This window comes from Pezoporus flaviventris, unplaced genomic scaffold, assembly GCF_033815535.1.
Source record: "Pezoporus flaviventris isolate CSIRO_AGI_PZ_B2104156 unplaced genomic scaffold, CSIRO_AGI_Pfla_v1 ptg000047l, whole genome shotgun sequence".
Lineage (NCBI taxonomy): Eukaryota > Metazoa > Chordata > Aves > Psittaciformes > Psittacidae > Pezoporus > Pezoporus flaviventris.
In genome coordinates this window covers 17,405,092-17,432,834 of record NW_026892595.1, presented here as the reverse complement: position 1 = coordinate 17,432,834, position 27,743 = coordinate 17,405,092, and the positions used below count along the sequence as shown (strand labels likewise).

General features: G+C 37.4%; 1 protein-coding gene across 7 annotated transcripts; it reads left to right on the top strand.

Moving 5' to 3' along the window:
* On the top strand, nucleotides 1-27,494 carry SGCE (sarcoglycan epsilon). Of its 7 annotated transcripts, XM_061468498.1 has the most exons (13): nucleotides 1-150; nucleotides 7,198-7,302; nucleotides 11,265-11,387; nucleotides 13,821-13,978; nucleotides 16,662-16,734; nucleotides 17,409-17,607; nucleotides 18,266-18,428; nucleotides 20,745-20,956; nucleotides 21,703-21,729; nucleotides 22,439-22,627; nucleotides 24,253-24,296; nucleotides 25,133-25,167; nucleotides 26,805-27,494. In XM_061468498.1, the coding sequence occupies exons 1-13, from the start codon at nucleotides 36-38 to the stop codon at nucleotides 26,853-26,855; spliced, it is 1,494 nt and encodes a 497-aa protein (XP_061324482.1). In that variant the 5' UTR covers nucleotides 1-35; the 3' UTR covers nucleotides 26,856-27,494. The 7 variants fall into 7 exon arrangements, with proteins under 7 accessions (XP_061324482.1, XP_061324485.1, XP_061324486.1 ...); XM_061468501.1 differs by lacking the exon at nucleotides 25,133-25,167; XM_061468502.1 differs by lacking the exon at nucleotides 7,198-7,302 and having other exon boundaries at nucleotides 12-150.
* The last annotated feature ends 249 nt before the right edge of the window (nucleotides 27,495-27,743 follow it).

Sequence of the window (27,743 nt, the reverse complement as noted above, 5' to 3'; positions counted from 1 at the left end):
GATACGGTGCGGCGCTGCGGGGTCCGCTACGGAGGATGTGGCGGCAGCGCTGGCGGCAGCAGCGGCAGGAGGAGCGGGGAGCGATGCGGTACTGCGCGCCGGGGCCCTGGCCGCACGGCGGAGGCGCGCTCACCACCCTCCTGCTGACAGGTCGGTCACCGTGGCGTTTCACCGCGTCAAGCGGCCACGGGCCTCGGCGGCAGCCGCCGGCCTGCTCCGCGGTGTCCCTCTCTTCTGTAGGCTGCGTGTCTCCTCCCGGTGGTGCCGCTCCCTCCCCGTGTTGCCCTCAGATTGCGGCTCGCTGTGCCCCCTTTTCCCCCGACGCCGTCTGCTGTCGGTGCGGGGTTCGAGCCGCCCCAGCATCCCCCTCTCCGCCACTGCGGCTCCGGTGGCTTCCCGGTGAGACGGAGGGCACCCGTAGGGGGTGCAGGGATGTCGGCCTGCCCGCCCCTAGCCTCTGCCCTTGCGGAGAGGACCGCTGCGGTTGCCCTTCCCAGGGCGGTGCGGCGGGGGAAGCGCCCTAGTCCAGCTGGGGCCGTGAGCTGAGAGAGCTCGACCGGGGCGGGGGACGAGGGAGGCCTCGCGGTGTGTGAGCGGGTTTGATGGCGGGGCGCGGAGCGAGGCCTGCCTGAGAACCGCGGGATGGCGGGGCCGGCTCCGCACCCCGGGCGGGGCAGGGCAGAGCAGGGTGGCAGCGGCCGCTGCTGTTCTCCTTTCTCTCAATGTGACAGGGCTGGTGCGCGTCTCCGAGGGCAGGGCTGTTTTGGGTATGGGGGGATTTTTCATATCCGCTCCGAAAATTATTTTCCGGTTTGACCACTTACTCCAGTACTATCAGAATTAAGACTGAAGAAAATCCTGCTCCTTAATGCATATAAACAACAGCTCTCATGCAGTAGGCAGGTTTCACACCCCGCAAGGTTCTTCACAGTGAAGTACTACTAATGGGAAACTGCTTCATAGGAGTTCATCCACAGGAATGCCTTTCTGAGACTGTTGTTGCTACCCCAAGAGCAAGTTAACAGCAAGAAATCTATTTCTTTAGGTTATTTTGTGGTCTGAGAGTTTGGTGGTGGGTCGTCTAAAAGCTAATAGTTTGCTCAGTATCTTCTCAAATAATGCCTAGGTACACTTGTAATACTCCTTCAGTGCATAGCCTTATTTGTCATAGTTTACGTATATGGTAATAGGATACTGGTTCAGAAGTGACATTAGGCATTGGGTGTATTAAAGATGCAGTTAGCGCCTGAGTGTTAAATTGCTCAGTGTGAGAGTAAAGGTTTGCATTTGTTAGATGTAGTATACTGCTTTCTCCTTATGTGGAAATTCTTCCTGCCTGTTCTGCCTGCCTCTCCTATATATGCCTGTTGAGATCAGTTGTGGGATAGCAGCTGAGAAGGAACTAGGGCAGTCAAGTCTTTGTACTAATCTGACCCAGATTAAAAAATAAAATATGTTGTCAACAGTGCTTCCTTGAGTGTAGTTATAGGAGGGAAGAGCTAGCCATTCCATTAGCATTGCTTTTCATTAACATACTAGTAGAGTAGCATACAGAAGCACATTATTTATGGGTGGTACAGCTTACATGGAGGCATTTTAGAGGTCCTAAAGCCAGACATTAAGAAATCAGTTTTAAAGCAGAAATTTATCTTCTAGGCATAACTTTCAGTGTGTAAAGAGAGGCTTATTTTTGTTCCTTAGGTTTTCAGATTTGTTAGAAGTCCATTAACATACTTCAGGAGTTACAGTCACCAAAGTGAAGCCCTTTCTCCAGAAGAAAGATTGTTTCCAATGAAACTAAGAAAAAAACCCCTCAAACCTAAACATAATCTATTTTGGTACAGCTTTTGTACTCTTCTCAATTAGGTATTGATATATTTACAGCAGACACTATCATTGTAGAGTTCCTTTTTTTTTTTTTTTTGGCAGAGCTCTAGAAGTAGGGAGGGAGTTGCTAATTTGTAATACTTCCAAAGGAATTTGAAAGAAACAGAAGAGCCAAGAAAACAGAGAACACATAGTAGGTTCCCTCCTAATCAGTTCAAATGCTTTTGAAGCAAGCAGTAGCAAGAAGTAGTAGATCAACCAAGAAGTGCTCTAACCTGAGAAGAGTTTTTACATGACTGTCTTGCTGTAGTGTTTTCAGTGTGACACAGGGTACTACAGACTGAGACTGAAAGCTGAAGGTGTGGATTTCACTATTCACTGCCAAGTGTTTCTGTGTTGGAATTAGCATGAACATGTTACATAGATCAAAGTATACATTGTTTTGTTAACGGTGTAGTTATGGTGCTCATTATGTAATACCAAAAAGAAAATGTTGTTTATGTAAACATAGAGAGTGTCTCAATGTTGTTACTACGGCAACACAAACCACCAAAATGCCTTTTCAATGCAGCTAATTTTTAGTGGCAGTCCAAGCCATGAAGGTGAGACTTTAGAAAGAACAATCTAGTGATCAGACAGAAGTCTCAGTGTCTTGAAATACATGACTTCTGAATTCCTTTAGTCTTTGAAATCAGTTGCCACCTCAGAAATTTGGAATGTAATTGCGGGGATACTCTGATAATTTGTATCAAGAGATTACAGAAATATAGGGGGCATCATGGAGTAGCAGGTTTACAGGGTGACCATTGATTACACAGGGTGAGTTTGAGCTGGATTGCGGGAACTAGCACTCTTTTCCTCACCTTTTCATGGAGAAACTAACCTAATTTGGTTCTCTTCTCAGGCCTGCAGTAGGAGGGAGAATGGTGGTGGGTAAATGTTGCTATTAATAACACATGAGGTTTTTTGTTCTCCCAGTACTTAATTTGCAGCATTCCCAGGAAAGCAAATGGTGAAGTTTCACAGTAAGACTGACAAAATGCCTTATTCAGTTACTTGTCTTAAATGATCTCAGAGAAATATTCAGATGTTACAATAATCAATGGGGAGCACAGAAACAGGTAGAAAAACATTACCTACTGAACAAATATGAGTAAGTATAGAGCATAGAAACATTTCTTGATTTGGTTTGAACTTTTAGGTGGTTATAATCAATGGAGTGCAGAGGAACCTCAGCAATCCACAATGGAGAACTAACAAAAATTATTTCTTATGTAGTAGCTATCACTGAAGAGGATTTAATCTGTTAGAAAATACCTAATCTTTATGTGAATTTCCACTGCGAGAATCCACTTTAATTCATAGTAAATTTCTGCAGTTATGGTTGCTTATTAGGTATTAGGTAGGAGGAAGGGGTATGGAGGTTGGAAAAGGAGGGAGAGTAGGTACAGTTTCTGCCTCCTCTAGTGACCAGTGGGGCAGGTATCTCAGTGCTGACATCAGTTAGTGGATCCTCAGTAACAAGAGTGAGTGCAAGCTCTGATTTCAGCTGTGGGCGAGCACATTGATGCAGATGGCTTTGTTTTCATTTGTTTCATTTGTTTTGAACGCACATTGACAGATGTTTTGTTTCAACTTGGTGGCATCAGTTTGTAATAGTTCTGCTCTGCAGTTCTCAGTAGCCCATCAGAAATCTGTGTTTCCAGCTCAGGATGCAGGAAGGACTCTGAGCCAGATGGGATATGTGGTAGAGGAGTGCAAGGGTATTTTTTTGGAGCAGGGTTGTACATTAAGAGAGTAGGGGGTAGTGGAAGAATGGCCCAAGGTCCTGGTCTGTGGCATAAAAGTATCAAGCATGTGTTTAGGTCAGGTCCCAGGTGAAGGTATAGGTGTGAGAGAGAAGGGAAATACTGGGTTTTGGGAGCTGGAGCTGTGTGCTGCATTAGTAGTGGGAGAGACAAGCTTGAGATCCTACTTCAAAGAAGCTGTTAGGAGGATAGATAAAGGGTGCAGGATGGTATATGGATGTTAGAGGGCAGTAAAGGAATGGGGAAGGTGAAGTTGGTCCATAATCTGTGGGTCCTTTTTTTGATTGTGAGGTGGCAGAAATTGTTGTGGGTATCTTCTCTGTTAAATATTTTGTTAAATATTAATGCTTAAAATCTTCTTACATAAAACCTGTGCCATACAATTAAAGAAAGGGAGAAATAATATTAAATGATGTAAATATGATGTATAGTTATAATACAAATATAATTAAAGAAAAATATTGAACAAAAATTTCTAGGAAAATAAATCTATTAATTAAAGAAAAATATAATGAAATAAATAAAAACCAAACAACCAGCAACACTGTAGCTGCACTTCACCTGGGCACCTTCAAGTCCCTGGCACAGAGCTGTGAGTTGCTCTTGTTATAAGCAGTGGTGGGTGCTTCAGTAACTACAGTTACATGTGTAACAAGCTGAGGAGCCTGACACTATTCACATTTTTTTCAGCATGAGAACAAGGCTGATCAAATGAATTCTAAACTGTCGCTTTGATAAAATGCATAGTTTGGTTCCCTGTATTCTGTAGTATAAGGTCTTTTTCGTTATTCTTTAATCATATTCACAGATCTTCCCTGAGCTTTCTTCCTGTCACTGTGCTTTTTGAAGCCTCATTGTAAGTACTAGACAGCATTTGAACACTGATCATATCTGTGTCAAGCACAAAAATAAAATCTCCCTGCTCCTCCTTGATGTTGCTGTTTGCATATCAGCCATTCTAACCCGTCTTCTGCTGAAAGCTTCTGTTCAACCAGTTATTACCTGATGTATGTCCCTAGTTTTTTATCAAAGTCTAGCATCCCTGAGGTGAATGCTCTGTAGTGTGCATATGGCACGCTGCCTTTGTTGCTGGGTATGCGACTACATTTTATTCTATTGAAGTTCATATCACTGATCACCTTTTTACCAAACAATGCAGACTGTTCTATGTTAGCAGCATGTCATTTCCATTATTTATCAATATCCTAGCTTTTGTTTTTACCTGCAAATTTTATCAGTATATATTATACATCCAGGTAATTATATATATATATATATATATATACATATACACATACATATATGTGTTCGATTGAATAAGGTCATTGCTAGAACCTTGTGAGGCCCATTAGAAATCTCCTATAATAAATTAACTATCCAGTAGTCCTGTTTTCTTGCTTGAGATTGCAAGTCAATGGGCAGTGTGCTTCTGGATTGTTTTATTTCACACATGTTATTTGAAATTAAATAGATGGTGGTATATATTTATATGAAAACATTACACTGTAAACTCTAGGATGTGAAAACAAGCATACTGTTTGCTTTTCCAGTTCCCCTGTGAAATGCAGTGTAGGATAGATGTGGACAGGTAACCTCTTTAATCCCCACCTCTTTAATTCCCACAGCTAAACATAGTACAACTTGTGAACCCAAATCGAAGACGCTGATCATTTATATTAAAAAAAATATTTTGGAACTTTTTTTTTCCTTTTTTAAAATTCCATTTAAAGATGCTAGAATGATTTTGTATCTAGTTTCTCAGTGCAAGTGATGCACTGTGTATCTAAAGGTAAAATGCTGCTATCTTCATTAGAAAAAATTGTGGGCTTGTCAGAAGTATCTGAAAACATGTATTAAATCCTTATTGACTGTGGTAATACTCTTCTCCATTTAATTCAGTAATCAACTTTTGTACTAATTGTTTTGTTTGATGCTGGTTTGTAGCTGGCAACCTTCTGATTGCCCAGCTCATTCTATTGGAATATTGGAACAACTTTATTTTACCTTTTTTTGAATTTCTTGAGTCTTCCAAGAATTACAGAAAATTTACACTAATGGTCACAGGTAGTACTGGGTTGGATGATCCGTAGGATGTTATGATATTAAGACTTGCAATGTATGCAGATCAATTAATCAGGGAGAAAGTTGTCCATCTTACAAGGCAGACATAAACCAGTGGATGTGAATAGAACTTTTTGTCATATCATATCCTTTGTGTGTATTGAAAATGTAAAGAAACTTAACAAATATTCTTAATTTAGAAACGTTATGGTGTTGGTATGGTAATTTGAACACAATTTTTTTATTACATTTCATCCTCAATTCAATTTTATATTTTTTTGTGTATATTACCATTTATAAATGGCTTACTCATGCATAGATTATTTGTGTATCTTGACTATTGCTTAAGCCAGATCTGTTGGGCTTCCTAAATTCTGTTCAGAGAAGGCAGTATCGGTAATGTAGTATCTGATTGGTGCAGCTATGTCAGCAGAAGTTTCCACAGATGTTTAAACTTCTAATATAAGCAATATTTGCATACTTTGAGTGTTTCTAGTAAGTATTTATTTCTTCCTGCAAACTGGTGTATCTGTAGGCAAGTACTGCTCTTTGACGTTTCAGTGTTTATATTTTTACAAGGAAGTTAAGATGCTACTGATAACATCTTTTAACTGGGGTTTGGCATGAGTTCTCACTCCCAAACTATTTCAGAAGAAAGGCTATTTATTATGGCTACTTTCCTTTTCCCAGCATCTGACTGCAGTTGCTCCCCCCTGCACTTTCAGTTGGCATGTAACTATACAAACAGCTAATATATATACATAGTCATCACAGAGGAAAGGGAACAAAAGAACAAAAAGTGGGAAGTAAGGAATTTTGCTACTGGTGAAATGGAGTCATTCTGTCAGCTCCACAGCTGCTTTCTTTCTCCTGTAATCATTTGTTCCTCACCATATTTAAACCTTCTTGCACCTTCAGCTGCACTTCAGCTGTTTTCAGGCTGAGTTCTGGCTGTGTGGGTTGAAGACAAACATTTTTAACTGGTTCTTTTTTCAAAATTGGTAATTGGTTATGCCTGCAAGGCAATCTGTCCCATGTGTCTTTAGATGAACAAAGTATCTTTGTATAAGCAAAATGGTGCTCTTGGTTATATTACTTTCCCTATTTTGGCCAAAATATACTATGCCAGTGAAAGTAACTTTAGCTATCTCTTTGGCTGTATAAGAGATTTTTGCCAGTGCAAATATATTTATCAGAGAATGCTTTTCATCATCTTTAGTATCAGTATAATTATGTCAGCAGAAGTGTCTGCAGAGGTTTAAGCATTTCAAGTGAACTTGGCTTATTTGGAAAAGTAAGTGTCAAAAAGCTGATTGTCAGGAAGATTATTATATGTTTGTATATACAAATCAAGCACTACCATTTTTTTTTAATCTGAGGTTCTAAACTCTGACTTAAACCAAACCCTGGTTTAGAAGGCATCTGATCCCATCTGATATTTTCTTTGTAGGAGTCTGTTGATCTGACTAATTTGTTTTTGCATTTGTTTTATTCTGAAAAGCGTTTTTGTTAAGCTCTGCTGATGGCAATAGCGGAACAGTTAACTGGACGACTAAGCAAGCCCACAGTTATATTATCAGCAGAATAAAGGCTGTTGAGAAGAATGGTGAGTTTAGGTTGCAAATTTAAATCCCATGTTGGTTCAGTCAAATCTGCTTTTAATATTACTCTTGCTTTTTCAGTCATGTCCTTGTTTTAGGAATAGATTGGTGTTAGTTCAAGGTAAGTAATTTGGGAATTTTTACATTTCTTCAGTCTTTTAAACATTCACAGACCTGCGTGTCTTTGTGAGTCTTCCCCAGCTTTTCCTGTTCCTGTAACTTTGCTTGAAATACTGTCTGTGTGTATACCTAATATTGCACATTTTCTTATCATGGCTGGTTGCTTGGAGATATCTCTGCAGTTTGCATAATACAATAACTTGTCTGTAACCATAAAAAAAACAAACAACTTTTAATGTATTTATGTAAAAAGACTTTTACTGTCATTTGTGCAAGTACACGTAGAATATTGTAGCTAGTTACAGTAGCTGAGAAAAGGCTTTGCGCTGATTGGCCATCCAGGCAGGCCATCTGGATTGGCCCCCAAATGAAGTTATTTCTGGGATTGTGCTTCATCTGCTAAAACTCAGTGGGGAGAGAGCCCATTGAAATGACAAGAAAAAATTTCCAGGTGGATGTTTTTTTCTGAAGATCATCAATATACAGGCTTCAGCTAACATGGCAAATCTTCTGAAATTTCTGAAAACTGGGATCACCTGTACCTGAGAACAGGTTCTGGGCTGGAGGCTGATATAGTCTTAGCTGAATTCCTGGCTCTGCCAGTGTTCAAGACCTACAAGAAGAACAACCGGGACAGTTTCTGTACATGTGTCAAAAAGAGTGATGTGTGTTTTCCAGCCTTCAGTTGCCAATTAATATACCTCTTTCCCAGTCTCTGGAACTTCAGTCTTTCTGCATCAATATATCTTATGATCTACAGGAAGTCCTCCAAGTGATCTGGAAACAAGAAAGAAGAAAGTGCTGTCAAGTTGCTGGTAACTAGTTCTTGGTTTTTTTTTTTAAATATTTTCCCTAGCAGGGATCTGTTGTGATCTTATATGGTGAAGATTTTTAATTTACCACGTTTAGTTTTACAGAAGCCTTTCACAGTTCCCAAGAATTTCATGTACCACAGGGAATTTGGCCAGGCAATTCACATCTGGCAGTCTGCTGTATTAGTATCTAGAAGTTGGTAAGTATATTCATTTTCATCCCCAGATCACCTAAGATGGCTACACATTCATCTCCAGTCTCAGGCAGTGCTATGAAAATAATTGAGGGGTTTAAAAGCTTTTGAGGAAAATAGCATTTCACTCACTTCATTATTGAAAAGCAGTGATTACTGTAGTGGGCTGAAGACTCGTCATTTTCCTTCTGACTTTGAAGTAACTTTGTAGGGAAAAAAGAAGAGGGCTTCTCTGACAAGGAGGGCAAGAACTTTTGAATTCTTAATCTCGCAGCTGGTGTCATTACAATGTGTTTGTCATTATAAGATAAAATAGGTTTGTGGGGGTTTTCCTTCTGAGAGGCATTTTTAGACTTTCACCAAGATAGCTGTTTTCTATCTACATTAAATCCTTATTTGTATGTTTATTTCAGCATTCAACATCTCATTACTAGGAATAGGCATTTAGTACTGGCAGTAGTTCCTCTAACAGACAAAAGAAATGTGTTACTTTTTTTTCTTTGGTAACTGCTGATTCTTATTTTCCCTCCTTTCTAAAACTATTGCTTATGGAGAAAATATACATTACTTTTTTCCACCATTCTTCCTGTTTGAAATAGATTTTCATCATAGAGTCAAAGCATTAGAAATGGAAAAATGGATTTTTCTAGATTTGTGACACATTTTCAGTCAGCCACCATGTTTTTTTTTTTTGTCAGCTTTTCCACTTTGAGGTGTTATAAATTACATTTTTAGCTTTGCGTGAAAATATTTTAAAGGAAATTAATTCGTTTCCATTCTCTATTTACAGCTTATTCACAGAAGTGAGTACAAAAGTTTTTTTGGTCATCAATTAACTCATTTTAATTATACAAATCTAGTAGTTATGTTACGGTACTTAAGTTTACATAACTAAAATTAGAGTAACTGTTTTATTAACCACACGATATTGTAATAAACTATGTAAATTTCAGGATCCATTTTAATTTTTGTCTTTAAGGTAAAATTATTAGAAATATATTCTGTTCAGTACTGTGTTAAAAGCAGTTTCCAAAAGTGGGAAAAAGCAACTGCTGTAGAATCTGATCAATAATATATTCAGAATTTGAGATTATTAATTCTGCAGTACCAGGCTTGAAGACTGGGAAGTATGTAACTAAATGTGGATGTCTACATTACAGATGTCTGCATCTCCTCTCAGCTGCCTCTGCAGTCAGTGGAGATCTAGTCAGTGTAGTCAGGAATCTAGGTTATGACTCATCTCATTTACAGGAGAAATTAAATTAATCAAGCCCTTGAAGTGTCTGTTTCTTCTCCATTGACTATAAAAGGAGCCTGACTAACTCAGCAATGGATGTTGTTTCTGTAGGCATCTAAAATTAGGTGAGATAGATTCCACACAGAGTGCGTGGTTCGAGGGATGGAATGTCTGTGATTAATGCCTAATTAGCAGTGGCTTTTTAAGTGGATCTTGAATATGAAGGTTGGTATAATAAGGCTGGAGAAATTACACCAGGATTAGATGAGGTTGATCCACATTTCAAATGTATCTTGCTTATTGAAATTAGCCCTTTTATCTTCTAGGAGGCAAGAGTTTGTTCCTGTGAGTTTCTTACAACTCTGAGGTCTTTCTTGGAGTTGCTCTTCTCTGTGACAGTACCCCTGTATTTTATGGCCTATAATCTTTGGAGATACGATTTATCATCAGGTTTCTTTCAGTTTAGCAAGCAAGGCAGGTAGCTGTGTGTGTCTCTTTATTTACTGCTTGTGTAATCCTCATCTCATTGACAAAATTTATCAGCAATGATTGATTCTTTCAGGGCATTAGCTTAAAATGCAATAGGAATATGGAATAGTAATATCGCCTATAATCAGTCCTGTTGAGACATGATGAGAAATACCTATTAGATCAGTATTCTCCATTTACATTTAAAATTCAAAACTTGTTGATAAAGTAGTTTCTTATCCATTTAATATATCCTAATGATTTTTTCTTTAATTCTTCTAATTCATTAGATGTGTATATAGTACTTGTCAAATGTGTTACAGCTAAATAAGATTTGCCTTTACGAACTAAATTTGTACCTACATGAAGAACAGCATATTGCTTTTACATATGCTGGTTGTTCCAAATTAGATTTGCTTTGAGTTTTTTAATTCCGAGTCTTGTAAAATGTGGCTTCATTTTTTTGTTTGGCATCAGTGACACCTGGCTGGCCTATAATTACCCATGTCCTTCTGTTTTATCCTACAATAGAAGCACAACATCTTCAGTAATGACTTGTCTAACCAGATTCTTAGATGCATGTTACCTGAATGTGCTGGGCTAAGAAAGTCTAGCTTTAAGAACTAGAAATCCTCAACTGAAGTAAATTGCGTTGTCTTTCGCTGCACAGGAATTGAAAAATCTGCCATTTCTGTTCAGTGAGGAATCGGTAGCATTGATTGGTGAGGTTCCTTGCGTTCCTCCTGTTCCTTATTTTTGTGTAAAATATCAAGAAAACACGATTGTATCTTTCACTTAATGTATTTTTATTCATGTAATACTACAAATAAACCAACTATGACATTACAGTAGCTTTCATTGGTGTTTTTTTTTTTATTTGCCATAAAAATAAAAACTTCTGAAATCCTAACATAGCCAATTTTGTTTATTGTAGTCTTGTTGGCAAAGAGAGGGCTTGCTCTGCGTTCTGTTCTTAAATCTATGCAACCTTTTAAAAGCCTTATTAACAGGTGTCTAATATTTGTTGCTTTCCTTCTCCCAGATACCCACATTGCTGTTGAAATGCATGCTGTATTATCTTGAGCATGTCTCATTTTTGCTTTTTTCTGTCTCTTATCTTTCCTTCTGCTTTTCAGTGTACACGATTCTGTCTAAGGTGCACTCTGATCGGAATGTATACCCTTCTGCTGGAGTTCTTTTTGTTCATGTTTTGGAGAGAGAGTACTTTAAGGGGGAATTTCCTCCTTACCCAAAGCCTGGTATGGGATGCTAAGATCTTCCATATTATATAAAAATGTAGTGGGTTTGGGGGTTAAGTTTTAAAAATTTCAAATCTATTTAGCATACCTATGGTTCAGCATATATTGTTCAAAAAACCAGTTTTTAGTTTCTATTGAAATACATTAAAATGAAAGTATTTGGTCCTACAAGTTTAAAATGTTCTGGTTTGTGATTGTCATTTGTGAAAAATGCATGTAATGTGTATAGTGAAAAATGCACTTAATTTGGGAAGGCAGAATAATGCATTATATATCTAAGATTAGGAAGTATACCTTTCCTTCAGTTTTGCATTATATATGAAATTGTGAAAGTTTAATAATTATGTCTCTTAAAAAAATGTTATTTATTTGATCACTATTTGAGACTTAGTGTGTATCAGGCTATAGGAAGCAGCACTTTGCAAGTGTATAGTAAATTTGAGACAAAATGGAAGATTAAATCAAGTATGAGATTATGCAGTGATGTTTTCTTTCATTTAAAACAAATGCATCTTTGGATTCAGCTGCCTTCTTATATTTAGGAACAGTTTAATGTTAGTAAGCAGTGTGATCTCCTAGGTATGGTGTTTTAATGTATACTAAGGTAAAGCTAAAGGCTTGATCATTGGCAGGTTAGAATATGTATAAGCAATCTGGGGGGTGGGAACAGCATTCTGCCTCATATGCTTATCAACAATGAAAAGGAATAATAAAATTGAAATTCTTTAATAAGCTTTTAAATTTATTTGAGAGTACTATTTTCAAAACTCAACTTTAAAGAAAAAAAAAGCTTCTGTTAGCATTGGTTGAATTTTGTTATGGATAAACCCAAATGTTTTAAAAATTTAATCTCCTTGAAAACTGGAAGTTTTTCCTGACACTTATTCTGGAGTCTTCAGTTCATGTAACAGCAACTGTCAGATTGAAGTTTGCCTCTGTCCCAGTTTTCTCACAGTTTTGTCACGTATATGTAAGGAATCTGGAAGTTTTACTGCTGGATTGTCTTTTGAATCTTTAGAGCCCCAGCCTGTCTCAACATCTGTGTGATTCAAAGGCCGTATGAATCTGATTTCAGATACTGCTGAATTTGCCGTGCCCATAGAAGAAGGTGATCATATCAGAAATTCACTGTAAGGCCAAATGTTACCATGGTTCTTTTTTTTTTTTTGTCGGCTGTGCTGGATCATTAGCATGGCCTGCCTTGGTGAAGGGTTAACCAGAATATGTCCCAGGCAGTTTTCACAGTTTTCCCCAAATCATTTGTACTGCTGGAAATTTTAATTACAAATGAAATAGGTTAAGTTACTGGGATGTCCCAGAAGAACTGCAAGGAAAGTTGCATGGCACCCTGGTGATGTTTTGGTGTGGTTCTGGTCCCTCTTACCCACAGCCCAATGTGTAAATACATACCTGAAAACTAGTTACCCTTTGGCAACAGGTCTTAGTCTCTTTGCTCCTGTCTAGAGGTGACAGACATTCCTTTCTTCATTGGGCTCAGTTTCTGCCTTCTGTGCCAGCCTGCCTGTTACCTTCTCTTGTCAGTTGGCCTATGATGGTTGCTGTTGCCGTTTCTAAGCTAAGTTGGAGGAGCACAGACCCTTGCACTGCGCAGGCTCAGAATGGATTTGCTGAATTCTGTGCCTCAGCTGGACAGTGCTTATGCCTCAGTGGTGAGGGTCTGGTAGCGCTTAGGTGTGTTTGACTTCACTTCCAAAAGCTAAAATAAACTGAAGACATAGCCAGACATTTGTAAGAGTATCGTTAAGAACCACAAGACCTGTTGTACTAGTTTGATCTGAGGGGCTTTTACAGGTTGCATCTGGACCATTGTATTTAGTAGCCATCAGTGGATCCATTGTGCAGGTCCTTTTTTGAATTTATTTCTTCTTTAAAGAAAAACTGCTGCCAGGCTGTTAGTGCTGAAGACCTGTGTGTATGTCCTGATGCTAACAGAAGCTTTTGGGCACTGTTGATTACACAACTACTTTTTACATTAAGCCCTCCCAGGTACGTTTGGTCCCTGGAGCCATCATCAAAAACATAAATAAAAGAAAGTTTGGGCAATTAAAGTACTGAGAACTTTACGCTTTTGTCAGTAAGAAGGTTAGATGCTTCAATTCTAGGTGAGAACTGAACTCTGAAAATCAGACCTACTAGTTGATGAACATGAGCATTCAGTTAGCCAGGATTCTACGAAGTACCAGTACATTCATCTGTGCAGTTGATTATACTTTTCAGATATGAATTTCTTACTACTTACAAGTGCTAAATAGGAGTTCACAGATTTCTGACATGGTAAATGTTAGTAATTTTTTTTTTTTTTCTTTTTGGAAAGGTTTAGAAAACATAGGATAGGACTTTCTAGTGGAAACATCAAAATCAAAGCATATTGCATTTACTATTAAATATTCTAATACACCTTTTCTTATCTAGGTGAAATAAGTAATGATCCTATAACATTTAATACCAATTTAATGGGTTACCCTGACAGACCTGGATGGCTACGCTATATACAAAGGACACCATACAGCGATGGAGTTCTGTATGGCTCACCAACTGTAGAAAATGTAGGCAAACCAACCATCATTGAGGTATTTTCTTTCAAAATTTCATAAAGATGTATTTTGGTTTAGAGTGTAAGGTTCAGAACTGTCAACAAGTGTTGCCTCTTATTTTTGATGTTAATTACAATAATTGAAAAAAAACAAAAAGGGCAGGGACTTGTGACGTTAGCATTTTCTTTTAAATACCATTATTGGTAGGTACCAATAGGTACCATTATTGAGAGGAAGCCAATTTGCGTGACATTTCATGTTTTAAGGTATAACTAGTAAATAGCAATAACCAGTTAAGCTTAATATTTGTAAATGCAATACCTTTTGATTCATAGAATGGTTTGGGTAGGAAGGGCCTTTAAAGAGCACCTGGTTGCAGCCTCCTGCTATGGGCAGCGGCACCTTCCACTAGACCAGGTTGTTCAAAACCCGACCAACCTGGCCTTGAGTGCTGCCAGGGATGGGGCAGACACAGCTTCTCTGGGCAACCTGTTGTTCACCACCCTCACAGTAAAGAACTTCTTCCTTATATCTAATCTAAATCTACCCTTGATTCTTGCCCTTCATCTTTCTAAGAGGCATTTCATTTCAGTAAATTACAAATATATTAAAGTTTTATACAAAATACAGGGCAAAAAACTTTGTAAACCACTGTGCTTGAAGAGTAATAGAATTCTGAACTTTGTAACATTCTACCCTAAATATCATTCAGACTTTTCCCCAGTGGAAAATAAAGTGTTCAGTCAATAAGCAGGTGTTTGTTTGTTCTTTTGTTAAATTATTTTTTAATCGAACATTCCCTGGTTCATTATTCATGTTTACTGAATTAATTTTTAATTAGCACTTACATGTATATACTTCTCTTCTTAAAATCGCAACAATAACAAAACCTGCTACTTTATTTTTTACAATTAGCTGTCCATATATTTAAAAGCACTAATTCTTAATTGAGTAGCGGTTGCAAGGATTAAAGGACTGCATTTTCTGCCATGTATGTCATAGCAGACGAATCAGACACTGTGTGGTTCACAGTGTTAAGGAGAAACCTGCTCATTAACTTTCTTTAGCCATTTTGCTGCTTCAGCAGTACATTTGTCTTAAACCCTTCATGAGTGTGTTGGATTTTTTTCCTAAATGGCATTTGATATATTTTTTTCTTCCTCAAGAATGACATCTCTAAATGTTGAGTTATACTGTAGATAATGTCACCTATGCTTAATTTTATACACGATTCAGTTTTGATTTCAGCAGGGCTAATCACATCTGTATAATTAATCATGTGCAGAAGTACTTGCAGACTCTGCTTAGAGAAAGCCATTATTTAAAATTGCCCTTTTTTAAATGGCATGTGCTTTCAGATTCTACGATCTTTAGAACTCCATTCCAAGCATGACCCAAAGTCTACATTTGAACTAAATTTTGCCTAGCATATAAATTAATTCTTTGTGGTCCCCCTCTTGGATGTGGCTTTTGAATTTTTTAAATTAATTATATAGTATGTGAGGAGGGCAGATTGCATTTGATCCGCTTTCTTATAGGAATGGTTGCGTATTCCTAGCCTGAATATAACTTTGATTGTACTGTAATTCCTAAGGTGGTGTTATGGGTAGGTCAGTTAATTGGAGGAAGCCTCATAATTAGAAAAGCCTGAGATGATGCATAGCACTGCAGTAGAGCAGGTAACTTTCTCGAGCACAGGCTTTTTTGAGAGCTGCACAAAGATGGTTTGTGTCTGCCTCTACTGAATATTCATTCAGTCTCCACCACTGTCACTAGGTACAGGTGCATGGCCCACAGTGGCAACTGTTGGAGTGCAGCTGCCAAGTGGGTACTGCTGCATTCCTGTATAGAGCTTGTATAACCACAGTTAGGTTTTCTAAGTATTAATGTTTAAACTTCTGTTGAAACAACCTTTTGAAAAATTAATAGAATCCAAGATTGGAAACAATTTTTTTTAAATAATTTTCAGAATTTATTTTCTATTAGTTTTATAATAAAAATGTTACATTATATAAGATGTGATTGTGTCAGGTAAGCTTTTCTTTCTACACTTAAAATGAATCTGCAGAAGATATTCCAGGGCATTTTTCTTTTTCATTTAAATCTCTTAAAAGAAGCACAACATCTATTTTTGTTTAATAATCAATGTCACAATGCTTTGTAGCTCTGTTTGTGGAGAAACAACGTAGTTCTGTCACCGTAGCCACTTCTCTGCCTCTCCTTTGTCCTTGAAATGAATGAACTAGAGTCTAAAATAAGGCAGAAAGTTAAGTCTCTTTCAATTTGTTTTATGAAGGGTTTACCACGTTTCAGGGAAATCATAGAATAGTTAGGGTTGGAAAGGACCGTAAGATCATCTAGTTCCAGCATTGCTGTTTATGGTTGCTTTTAAAGATAGCAGAAAAGAAAGAATACATGTGTATATCAGAACACTTATCAAAATACATTATCTTCACATTTATGCCTTGCGTAACTGTATTTGGCTATAGATTGAGAAAATTCCAGTATCCTGACTTGAAGGTAGTACTGCATCAAGTAAATTGATTTTACCTTTCAAATTCTATATTAATGAATGAATGCTCATACATTTCAGTATAAGGAGGCAAAGCATTTAAAAGGTGGTATTTCTAAATTATCAATGTAATTTTCATTGATGTTTCATTTACCTGATTTTCATATTTGCATTGTTGTTTTGCAATTGTTATCTTTTTCACTCTAGATCACTGCATATAACAGACGTACCTTTGAGACAGCAAGACATAATTTGATCATTAATATAATGTCAGCAGAAGGTATGTACAGAAACCAGCTTATTGTGTTTTGAACTGAATAAGTGAATCTATCTCATGGGCTCATGTTCTTTTAAGATAAAAACTCCTGTGAAATAGTAGTCTTGTGTTCAAGCCAAATGCGGGGCACAAAAGGGGAGTAAAAGGGTTTTCTCCGTTTTGATTCAATTTGTTCCTTTTGTCCAGATTTTTTCTGTCATGTAGGACTGTTATTCCTCAGTCAGTATTAAAGTCTGTTTGCCTTTTTTTTTAATTAATTTGATTCTCCCCTTTTCAGCATGTTTATATATTTACAGTCTGGAGTATTGCAGGTTGGAATCCATTGTTGCTGCAGATCAATTTTGACCCCCAAATTAGCATGAGTAATGATAGTCATTTTATTAAAAATAGTAATTTTACCTGTTTAATAAAGATTTGCCAGCTGAGACTCCTCCTCTAGCCTGTTCCTTCATCTCACAGGTGTTTTATAAGTAACCAATGGTTTTCAGCTTATGTAATAGCTAATGGTAGTGTTTGATTAAGTGTAATCACATCAGGTTCAAAATGAGTTAGTTCAAATAGAAGATTTTTGGAAAGGTTAATCAATCTTAAGACGGTATTATGTTAATCATGATTTCACATTCTTTGTTACGGAGCCTTTGTTTACGGCAAAACTCTTCCTTTTTCATCACAACTAGATTTTCCTTTACCGTATCAAGCGGAGTTCTTCATACGGAATATGAATGTAGAAGAAATGTTAGCAAGTGAAGTTCTTGGTGACTTTCTTGGAGCAGTGAAAAATGTATGGCAGCCAGAACGTTTGAATGCCATAAACATTACTTCAGCCCTCGACAGAGGAGGGAGAGTTCCACTTCCTATTAATGACATGAAAGAGGGGTAAGCACATGTGTCAGTCTAATGCTTTTGCTTTACTCGTCTTTTTTTTCTTTTTCTTTTATTGTTTTTCTTTTTTTGTTTGTTTGTTTTTTCTTACTGAAAAGCTTAATATTTCTTTCAGGTTTTCTAGGAACTTTGCAATTACTGTTTTATGCTTCAGGATTAGATATGCAAAGTTTACTGATGCTCTGAGCCCCTGTTATATCATGGGTTTATTGTGTTAGATACCATTTCAACAGTTCTTATATATTGATTTTACAATCCAAGGAATATTAATAAATCCCATTAATTATAAAACAGTTGGTAGTAAATATGCTTATTTCTAATTCTGGTCTTATTTCTGAGCAGTTGTTTGGCATGCCTTTCAAAACAAAGGTGTGATAGAGCATAGATTACAAAGAGAGATTTCTAAAAGCATTTAACATGTAACAGTGTCATTTGTAGTTGTGCTCTTACCTAGTGAAATTTAGTTATGTGTTTCAGGAGCACTGTGGACTTTCATCTGAAAGTGATAAGCTGAAGTATTGGGGGAGTTTCAGTCACTGAGTGTAAATTACAAGAATGCACTATTTCCAGTTGTGATTTCTAACAATTAACAAGTCCTTTGGGGAGTTGTGAGAGGTATCCTGACAGCCTGTCCTTTCATCTCTCTCTGCAGTGTGTATGTTATGGTTGGGGCAGATGTTCCATTCTCCTCATGCTTACGAGAAGTGGAAAACCCGCAAAATCAGCTGAGATGCAGTCAAGAAATGGAGCCTGTAATAACCTGTGATAAAAAATTTCGTACTCAATTCCATATTGACTGGTGTAAAATCTCTCTGGTGAGTTATTTGATTATTGCATCAAAATGATATTTGTAGGAGTGCAATATTTTATGCTAGCTATAATTAAGGTGAGAGTTTTGCCAGCCTGGCCAGACAACCCTGCCAAATTATTCTTCATTATGACTGATTGACATTATTTTCCATCTAGCAGACACTCTTAAGATAGTGAAAGGATTCTGCTATGTAGGCGAAATTCTATTAGACTTGAGCACCAATGCAACTGCCATATTAGATTTCGCTAACAGTGGTTTATATAAATGGCCAGAGAACTCTAGAGTTTACAGAAGTAAAAGTAATAAGAGAATCATTTAGGTAGGTGTAGTTCATTAATTCAGTGTGCTAATACTGCTAGTTACTCTTGCATTGCTAAAAAGTGTGTGTCTGTATGCATATATATATTGTTTTCTCAAATACTGAGTCCACAGCACTGACCACTTCAATAATTTTTCTATGCTGTTAAAAAAAAAATCTCGCTGAAAATTGTCTACAACGTATTTAATGTTAAAAATGAAGCAGGAAAAGGAAAGAAAATACTGTTGACTAATGAAATCAAAATAAATGGTGACATTCTTCTCGGTCAAATACAAGAAAAATGATGACGGAACACTAGACTATTTGCTATGGAAGGAGTATAATACCCAGAGAGGCTTTTTAACGTTATTTGCCTTTAGTTCTGGTGAGGAAGACCAAGAAATTTTACAGTAGTGGAAGAGAGCATTGCAGATAAGTTTCAGCAAAGATGGGGAAAGTACATAAAGTAGGCTTAGTTGAGTGTTGAGCTGCTTCAGACCTTACCCAAGAGGAACCTGAAAGGGAGGCTTTTGTACAACTGAAAAAACATACTGAGTATGAGAAAAAGTATTTATACATAAAATCAATTAGATAACTTCCAGCCCTTTCTTTCTATTCACTTTTAAATAGGAAAGCTGGTAGAAAGTTGCAAAACACTTGTTAAAAAAAAAAAATCAATTTTTTTACTGTTTACTGGTTTTCTGTTGAGAAATTGCAAAAGGTACCTGTATACTCAGCAGTACTTCCAGCACCTGAAAAGTAATAGAAGGCAGTCAGTCTTTGTCAAGAACAAACTTTGTCAAGCCTTTGATTTCCTTCTACAAGAGAGAAGTAGGACAAAGGTGCAGCAGCAGATGTAATTTCTTTTTGATGAGATTCTTTGATACTGTCTCATAAGCAAACTCAGGAACATGGCCTAGCTTCATGCTAGGATCTAGTGGAGAGCTGGTTGCATAGCCGTAATCATAGTAGAATTACTAAGAATTCCTTGCCGTTCTTCATTAGTATGGAATGCACTTATTAGACGGAATGCACTTACTAAATTTGTAGCCCCCATGAAACTTCAAGGATTTGCAGGTGCATTAAAGGACAGGACAGAATTCAGAAAGGTCCTCAGAAATTGGAGAAACAGCCGTAGAAACATGCTCTCAGAGAAGCATCGTTTTCTGCAGCAGCCTGTAAACCCATCCTTCTTGAACTTGTTACTTGTTTAGGTGCCATGTCATGATGACATGAAGATATCAAGAAAATAAAGGTAGAAAATTGAAAAGTCATGTATGAAAGGGAGTAAATTAAATGCCTAAATATGGGAAATTCAGTAGCAAAGAAAAGGGTTGTATTTCTAGGAACATTCGATATACAAAATAAGTTAAAAATTACTTGTGACCCCAAATGCAGCTTCCTCTGGAAGTTAGTTGAATTAGGAGGTAGAAAAACCTTGGAACTCTGGCTCTCCTGTTGTGGTGCTTCCTGCATCAGGTGGTTGGGTGAGGCAATGGAGCTGCTCAGTCCTCAGCACTCGGTTCAGGCCTCTTGCTTCTTTTGAGCAATGTGAGGGAAGAAGGAGGAAGAAAATCGTAGGTACTCCACTCTTCATCTCTACCACCCTCATACAAAAGAGGGCAGTATTGTTATTAAGGAAGACTAGTCAGAATGGATGAAGTAATCAAAAAGAAATCTGTTAATCAAATAATCAGTTTCCAGTAAAAATGTTTACTGAATTTTCACTCAAGTACTATTTGTAGTTAATGTTTAAAACCAGCATATTTGGTAGGCAACAAATAAAGTAGTAATAGTAGAGTGTTACTGCATTGGTGAGAAGCTTTCAGCAAAACGTAAGCTTTTATTGTTTAAAAAGAAATTGTTGGATGAAATTGCATAGCATTTGTCCAGTGTGTAATACAGATTCTTTTCTATTGAATGGTTGGTTAAATACTGTCTCATTTTACCTTCTCTTACTTTGTTACATAATCGCATTTTTTTTCCTTCCTTTTTGTTTTTTTTTTTTCTCCTGGTTATCAGGTTGACAATACAAAGCAAGTTTCCACCTTTCAGGAAGTGATTCGTGGAGAAGGGATATTGCCTGATGGTGGAGAATACAAGCCACCTTCTGATACACTGAAAAGCAGAGACTATTACTCAGATTTCCTAATTACACTGGCAGTGCCCTCAGCAATAGCACTTGTGCTTTTCCTAATACTGGCCTATATCATGTGCTGCCGACGGGAAGGAGTGTGAGTACTTTAACAGACTAATAAGTAATTATGGATTTTTCTAAGATTATAATTCACAGAAGTTTGTTAGAAGAATTCCATTCAGTTCATTAAAAACATTTATAACAGGCCAAGACATACCTGCCTGAAATATTGAACTATTCCTCATCTAAACACAAAGAGTAATTTCCATGAGAGTGGATATAGGGACTTTAGTTGTTCAGTTGAAAGGGTTAAAAATCTCAACATACACACAAAACTCCACAAAATTGTGCGCAACTCTCCAAAATGCCCCAGACAAATAAAATACTAATAAAGGATCGCTGGTTCAGGACAATATTAAGTAATTTCTAAAATGCTAACTTCTATAAAATAGATTTGGTTGAGGAAATGAACTTAGACATATTCTAAAAGAAAAACACATAAAAGGAAAGCAGCAAGTAACGTAATTTCTGCCATTTCTTACACAAACTACAATTTCATTTTGTCACAGAATTTATTTTAGCCAGAAGCTTGTTCTTTAACTTGCATTTTCATTTCTCTGTGTATATGTCTGTGTGTGTGTCTGTCTCTGTCACCAGTATCACATCTCTCTATGTGCGTTCATCAAGGCCTCACCATAAACACAGCTGCAAATGCTGCCAAGTTGCATTTAGCAATAACCTTGTCAGCATTTCTACATCACGTACTGTTTTCATCATCAGACAGATTTAATGTTCCAACTATCAATGCTATTATTTAATTCATAAATTTTGTTTTGTTTTTAGGGAAAAGAGAAACATGCAAACACCAGAGTAAGTGTCTTCTTTCCTGTTATTTTTCTTTTACCATTTAATTTCCATTCTCAGTAGCTTGTCATGCTTCATACTGTGTGTCATAATCTTCTTCCATTCTCTCTAATCCATGGTTTAATTCATAAATGTGAAAGCTGCTTTTAAATCAGAGTCTTGGCAAGGGTAGAAGACCAGAATAAAAAGGGTTTGAAATTAACTGTCAATTCAAAAGTAAACAGTGCTGTTAGAATAAATATGATAATATGTAATTTATACTTCTGGTCGTTGGACTTCCTAGCCTATATCTTAATGGCAGTGGACAGGAGGACAAATAGCCTGGAAGGTATCCAGTGCCTATACTATGAAGCGTTTTAAAACTAATCTATATGAGTTACGAATCTACCACTATAATCAGGAGTTAACCGAAACTTTTATTTTAACTGCAGCCAATAAATGAAATATTAGCCATAAATTGCATAGTCTTGGATTCTATAAAAAATACTTATCCAGACAGCAAAATCTAATGGAATAATTACTGATTTAAAAATTAAATAAATCCAATATTGATTAAATTAGCTGTGTAATGGTTTACTGTAATTGCTGCACTCGAGAGTCTGTAGCATGCATCAAAGTCCTTGTATTTTTAAGAAAAATAATAATTACAAAAGTCTGTCTGTTTTGATAGAGCACTTACAATATGTATTTAATGTTTTATTTCCTTTTGACGTAGCATCCAGTTGGTCCACCACAGTGCTATACAGAAATCAACCAAAGAGCTTCGTGACATGTCTAAAAATAGAGAGATAGCATGGCCTCTTTCCACACTCCCAGTGTTCCACCCAGTTACTGGTGAGATTGTACCCCCCCTTCACACAGACAGCTACGATAACACCAGTATGCCACTGATGCAGACACAGCAGTAAGTATTTAGGGTTATTTTATTCCTTAATACTATGTTCCATGATTTAAATATGGATTCCAGTGCTTGTCATCTGAAATCTGTTTATTATGGAAGTATCAGTAATGACTCTGTAGTTCAAGATTACACTGATATTTGCATTTCAAGCAGAAAGAAAGGCCTTCTGTTATAAAATTAAACAGCTGGGTTTCAGTCTGCAGACTTGGCAAGCAGCTTTGCGTGGAACAGTTACATTTCTGCATATTTTGGAGGAAACCGACTTTTGACAGAGGAATCAATTAAAGCTGTTTTATTTTAGACATTCTGCTTCTTAACCCATGTCTCTGGAGTCCTGGTATAAAACTACCGCTGGGTCGGTGGTAGTTTCATACCTGAAAATAGATCCGGACTTTGTAAGTAGTTAGTCATGTACCTGTCACCCAGGGTTTATGTTTGCAATGTTAGCATTGAACAGAAGAGCATATTCCATTACACAGATAATAAATGCAGACTTGCCAGTGAAAACGCTCAGAGCTCTCGGCTGTTTCCATTGTTGCCAGCCTTTCTTCAAGACAGAAACCAGAAACACCAGAAATTTCAATTCCTTGAAGTCCATTTATCAGCAACTGAAGAGAACTATTAACACAGACCCACCTAGAGCTCTGCATGTGCTCTAATCCAGACAGGCTGGTGGTGCTGTAAAAAAAGAAAAAAAGAAAAAAGGCATTTCTGGATAGGTTTGGTTTGGAAAGGAAATGTTTGGTGTCTGGGTTGAGCAGATGTGAGGCAATGGTCTCAGATGTAGTTGGCGTTGCTTTTCAGTGCTGTGCTATGGCACCAGCTCCAGTTGGTAGGTCCTCAGCTGGCAGGCCTGCACAGCCTCAGTGATACTTGCCCAGTGCCAGCACTAACTTAGTGCTAGTTTACGCGTGCTTGCCTTGAATTCTGTTCATGATACAGGTGTGTGCCAGAAGAGTATTTTCTTCTCCGTGTCCCAAAGCTAAATGCTACGGGAAGTACAGCTGTGTAAATGATCCTTTGTACCACTGCTGTGAAGTGCTCTACCTTGTCTTTTACAGTTTCCTCTCTATTCAGAATGGCAATTTTTTATGACTGGGGTTCCAAAGGCTTTCTTGAGTAAAGTATTTATCTGCTTTACCCACATTCCTACCCCTAATTCCTTTCTGTACAAATAACGCTAATATCTGGTAGCTGTTAAAATAGACACTTGAGCAGGACACAAAACGTAACTTTGCCTTGGTGAGTGAAGTGGTCCAGTGTGTAAGACTAGCTGACCATTCATTCCACAGGTAGTAATTGAGTTGCAAATGCTCTCACCTTTTCTGTAACCATCACAGAAAACAACTTTGCATAACGTCAGAAACCTGCAGTGACTCGTTACCTCTGTTTCACCAAGTCTGGGCCTTTGAACCTAGTTGTCAAGTGGAATAATAGGAACTACACCATAACGCTAATTCTTTCTCTGGCATTGACTTGGCTGGCCTTTTGACAACTCTCTTTACATAGTGAAAACGGGTTATTGCTTCATAAACAAATAAATGATTTTTAAGTACTGAACTTCCATGTATAATATACTTCAGACTTTGTGCGGAAGCATTAAAGATATTCAATTGTTTTTTTTGTAGGAACCTGCCGCATCAGACTCAGATTCCACAGCAGCAGAGTGCAGGTCAGTACTGAGAAAATACTGTAACTATTAAGTGTCTGGTATGAAAGAATCACAAATGCATACAGTATATTGACAATGGAAACCATTTTCAAATATAGTAAAGTGTAACAGCATTGTCATTCCAATTTTTTTTTTTTTTGATACATCAGGAAAAATTTTGGGATGTGATTGATGGAACAAGTAGGGGAAATGGTACATTAGGGCTCAGCATGAGACCCTGGAATATAATACACTTAACTCAAAAACCTCCTCTTATAAATAATTTTCTATTAAAACAAAAGCTACAACCAGGTTCCTAAATGCAGTTACACTGCTCAGATTCTCTACAACTTGATAGGAAGTCAAAAATTCTAATCCTTGCCAATACTAGTTAAGCTCTGAAGAAGGAGCTCTTTATTTCTGTTATTAAGCATAAAGAGTCGACACTGGGGAACCTGTGGTGAGGCATATATCCATGCTGGAGGTTTCCCTGTCTTAGTCATCGCTTTTACAGCATTTTCCCAAATCCTGATGACTGAGATTGTGGATGGCCCTATCAGTGTATTGACTAGGTGCTGGTTGCTCTTTGTAGCTGGTGTATCAGGTATGAGAAAAAACAAAGCCAAAGCCATGTAAAAGGGGATAAGGATCATACAAGGAAAATACAGAGGCCAAAGTTTAAGTTTTGAGTACTGAAAGAGGTATTTAGGCAGAACTCGAGCAATATATACGTACTGAGCATAATACAGGAACTACAGCTCCAAGAGGAAGACTTGTTTTAACGTAGGAGTTACATAAACAACTCTTTCTTTTCATTCAAAATCCTTCTTCTTCATTACTGCTTTCGGGGATTAAAGGAGAATTTCGTATGACAACATTTCAAAGATTTGAGGCAAGTATATAATAGATGCGTCTGCCCATGTGGGGTTTATTTTGTGGTTATCTGGAAATTAGAAACACATTTATAACAACAAAACCTGACTGCACTTTTGCTAGCTTTCCTATTTGTATGCTTTATTATTACATGTGCTGGAAATGGTGGATGATGCTGGCAGTTAAAGCCTCCAGCGCTGGTTTGGGTTGACATTTAGCACAGCTCATAACACTCACTACTGCAGGCATTTAGAAGGCAGAATAAGAATGTCGCACAGTTGTCCATTCTGTCTTGCAGTGGGAAAGGTGCGAAATCACCAGGTAGTGCTGTTTATAGCAGTGAGATGTTTTACGGGGTGCGAAGTACAAGCTAGCATGGGGTTATCGCTTGCAATTCGCACTGAAGAACTGTTGTAAAAATAGGTCTTCAAACCCCTGCTGTGTCTGTATTTTCTCTAGTATGTTATTTTTGGTAGAATGCACCTGTTCTTTTACATTCATCACAGCTGCTGCCTGTGACAAGCTCTCAGAAATTGGGGCAGATGGGGAATGTATTTGGGACAGACAATGTTTCCTCCTTTTAGTTCACAATGATACCTTCCTTTGTAACTCAGGTGCAAATGAGCACTTCCATGCCATGATGGCGTGTTCCGCTGGCAGTTTGTCTTCTAAAGCGTATCTATGACTAGTGTGTCAGCAAGTTAGAGTTTTAGAAAGTTAGGATTTAAAACAAAATTCAGGTGCTCCTGAGTTGTTTGGGTTTTTTTTTCAGTAGCATCAGTACAAACATAGCGATCAGTTTTACTGATCTGTTCAAGTAAGAAACTTACAAAACTGAAACACTTCAGGCCAAAAAAACCCTAATGAACTAGATGTTCATTGTTTAATTTTCTTCCTTTCTTACAGAAAATTCCCAATAATATACTCGGGATTATTAACATACTAATAGTCACCATTATGAATAAGAAGGTATTTCTATCTTAAAGCTTCAGTAGACCATATTTAGTCATTTGAAGAGCAAACCATCTCTAATAACACCTGTCATCTTCAGGAACTATCTGAATCCCCGATAAGAAACACTTTTTTTTCACCTTCACTGTAGACTTTAATAGCTGACATGATCTCACAAAATTAAAACCAAATTGGGAAATTATTGTATGAAAGATAATGACTCACACCTAATGTTTCTATTGCACTGCTGAATATCGCTGCTGGTCTCCAGTATGAACAGGTACATTAAGTTTTATAATTGTCTTTCTGCTGATTGGCAAAATTAATGAGGACTATTTTAAGGGAATTAAATGAAAAAGTTCATAGCGTATTCCTACAATGCAAAAGACTAAAGAGTGCATGTACACTGCACTGCGTTTTCCATTTGGAGCTACACAGTCCATTGTGAAGTCCGTTAGATGCCAAATAGAAAAATTCCAAGCTAAACATTTTTCCCAGCTCTCTCCCTTCCCAGAAGAGTGCAAGCAAAGCTTTTTCATGTCTGTGCTGTCTTTTGGTGCAGGTTGTATTTGTGTTTCTCCAATGTGGTTGTTGATAAGGGACTAATAAATACTGTTTATGTACTGTGTGACCAGTTAGCAGTTCAGTATTGTTGAAGCATCATCTGCTACTAATGGATTACATAAAGATCTTATCTACTTGCAGGTAAATGGTATTCCTGAGGAAAGAAAACTAACAGAAGCAATGAATTTGTAATTGGAGAAGGCAGCAAATTGTCTTACTTCCTTATTTGTTCTGATTGATGCATGAGTTTTTCTGGTGTACATTGTGCATGCCCACAGTATTGAGATGATTTCAGTGCCAGAGAGTACAATCACTTCCACACAACTAATGTACTGTATCCTTTTGTACTTTGGACGTTTTTGACAATTTGTAAACACTGATAACTTTTTATATTTGTTACATTCAGAAAAGAGTCTTTCAAATATATGTATTAATAAATATCAGACTTTATTCTGTCTTGTGAGCTCCCCTGAAAGATTTAACAGGGAAAGCGAAGCTTCGAAATAAGCACCAGGTTTGAAGGGTCGCTTGCAGATTCTGTTGGATGGGATGATACAACTGCCTTACGTTTGCACACAAAAAGCACTTGTGTGTAAGCATGAAAACTTGTGCGTTATCCTGAGGCTCAGAATAGGATTCCAGATTTAGTAGGCTTTAGTTTTTTAGAGATTATCAAAATTTAATGAGCAAAGTTATTTTTGGAAGGAAAAAAAAAACCCTAACAAAAACCCCCAAACCAAACCCTAAAACTACTCCTGTTGAAAATTGGATTTCTGTTCCTTTACCAGATCTTTACTCTATTTGGAAGCAATAAAACATTTAAAATCTGTCCATTCATTCATCTGGTTATGTTAGACAAGACTGTTGAAAACTACTGTAGGCAGAAATTAGTGACTGCAGATAAGCAAGAGAAACTTTTGTTACGGACTTTCAACTCTTTAAACATACCCTTTACATTTTTGTGTGTGTGATGTTGCTGATGCCCCAGTGCAGTTTATTTTTTATATCATCTTCCACATTCTTTGTTCTTTCTGGAGCAGAACTGTGGGAGAATGAGTGATCGAATAAACCAGGGGTTAT

Bases quoted from the DNA above. Each gene is read 5' to 3' on its own strand.
- SGCE (XM_061468498.1), top strand. From the start codon at position 36: ATGTGGCGGCAGCGCTGGCGGCAGCAGCGGCAGGAGGAGCGGGGAGCG. The intron at 13,979-16,661 runs GTATTTTCTTTC...TTTTCACTCTAG, and splicing joins GCAAACCAACCATCATTGAG to ATCACTGCATATAACAGACG. The intron at 18,429-20,744 runs GTGAGTTATTTG...CCTGGTTATCAG, and splicing joins ACTGGTGTAAAATCTCTCTG to GTTGACAATACAAAGCAAGT.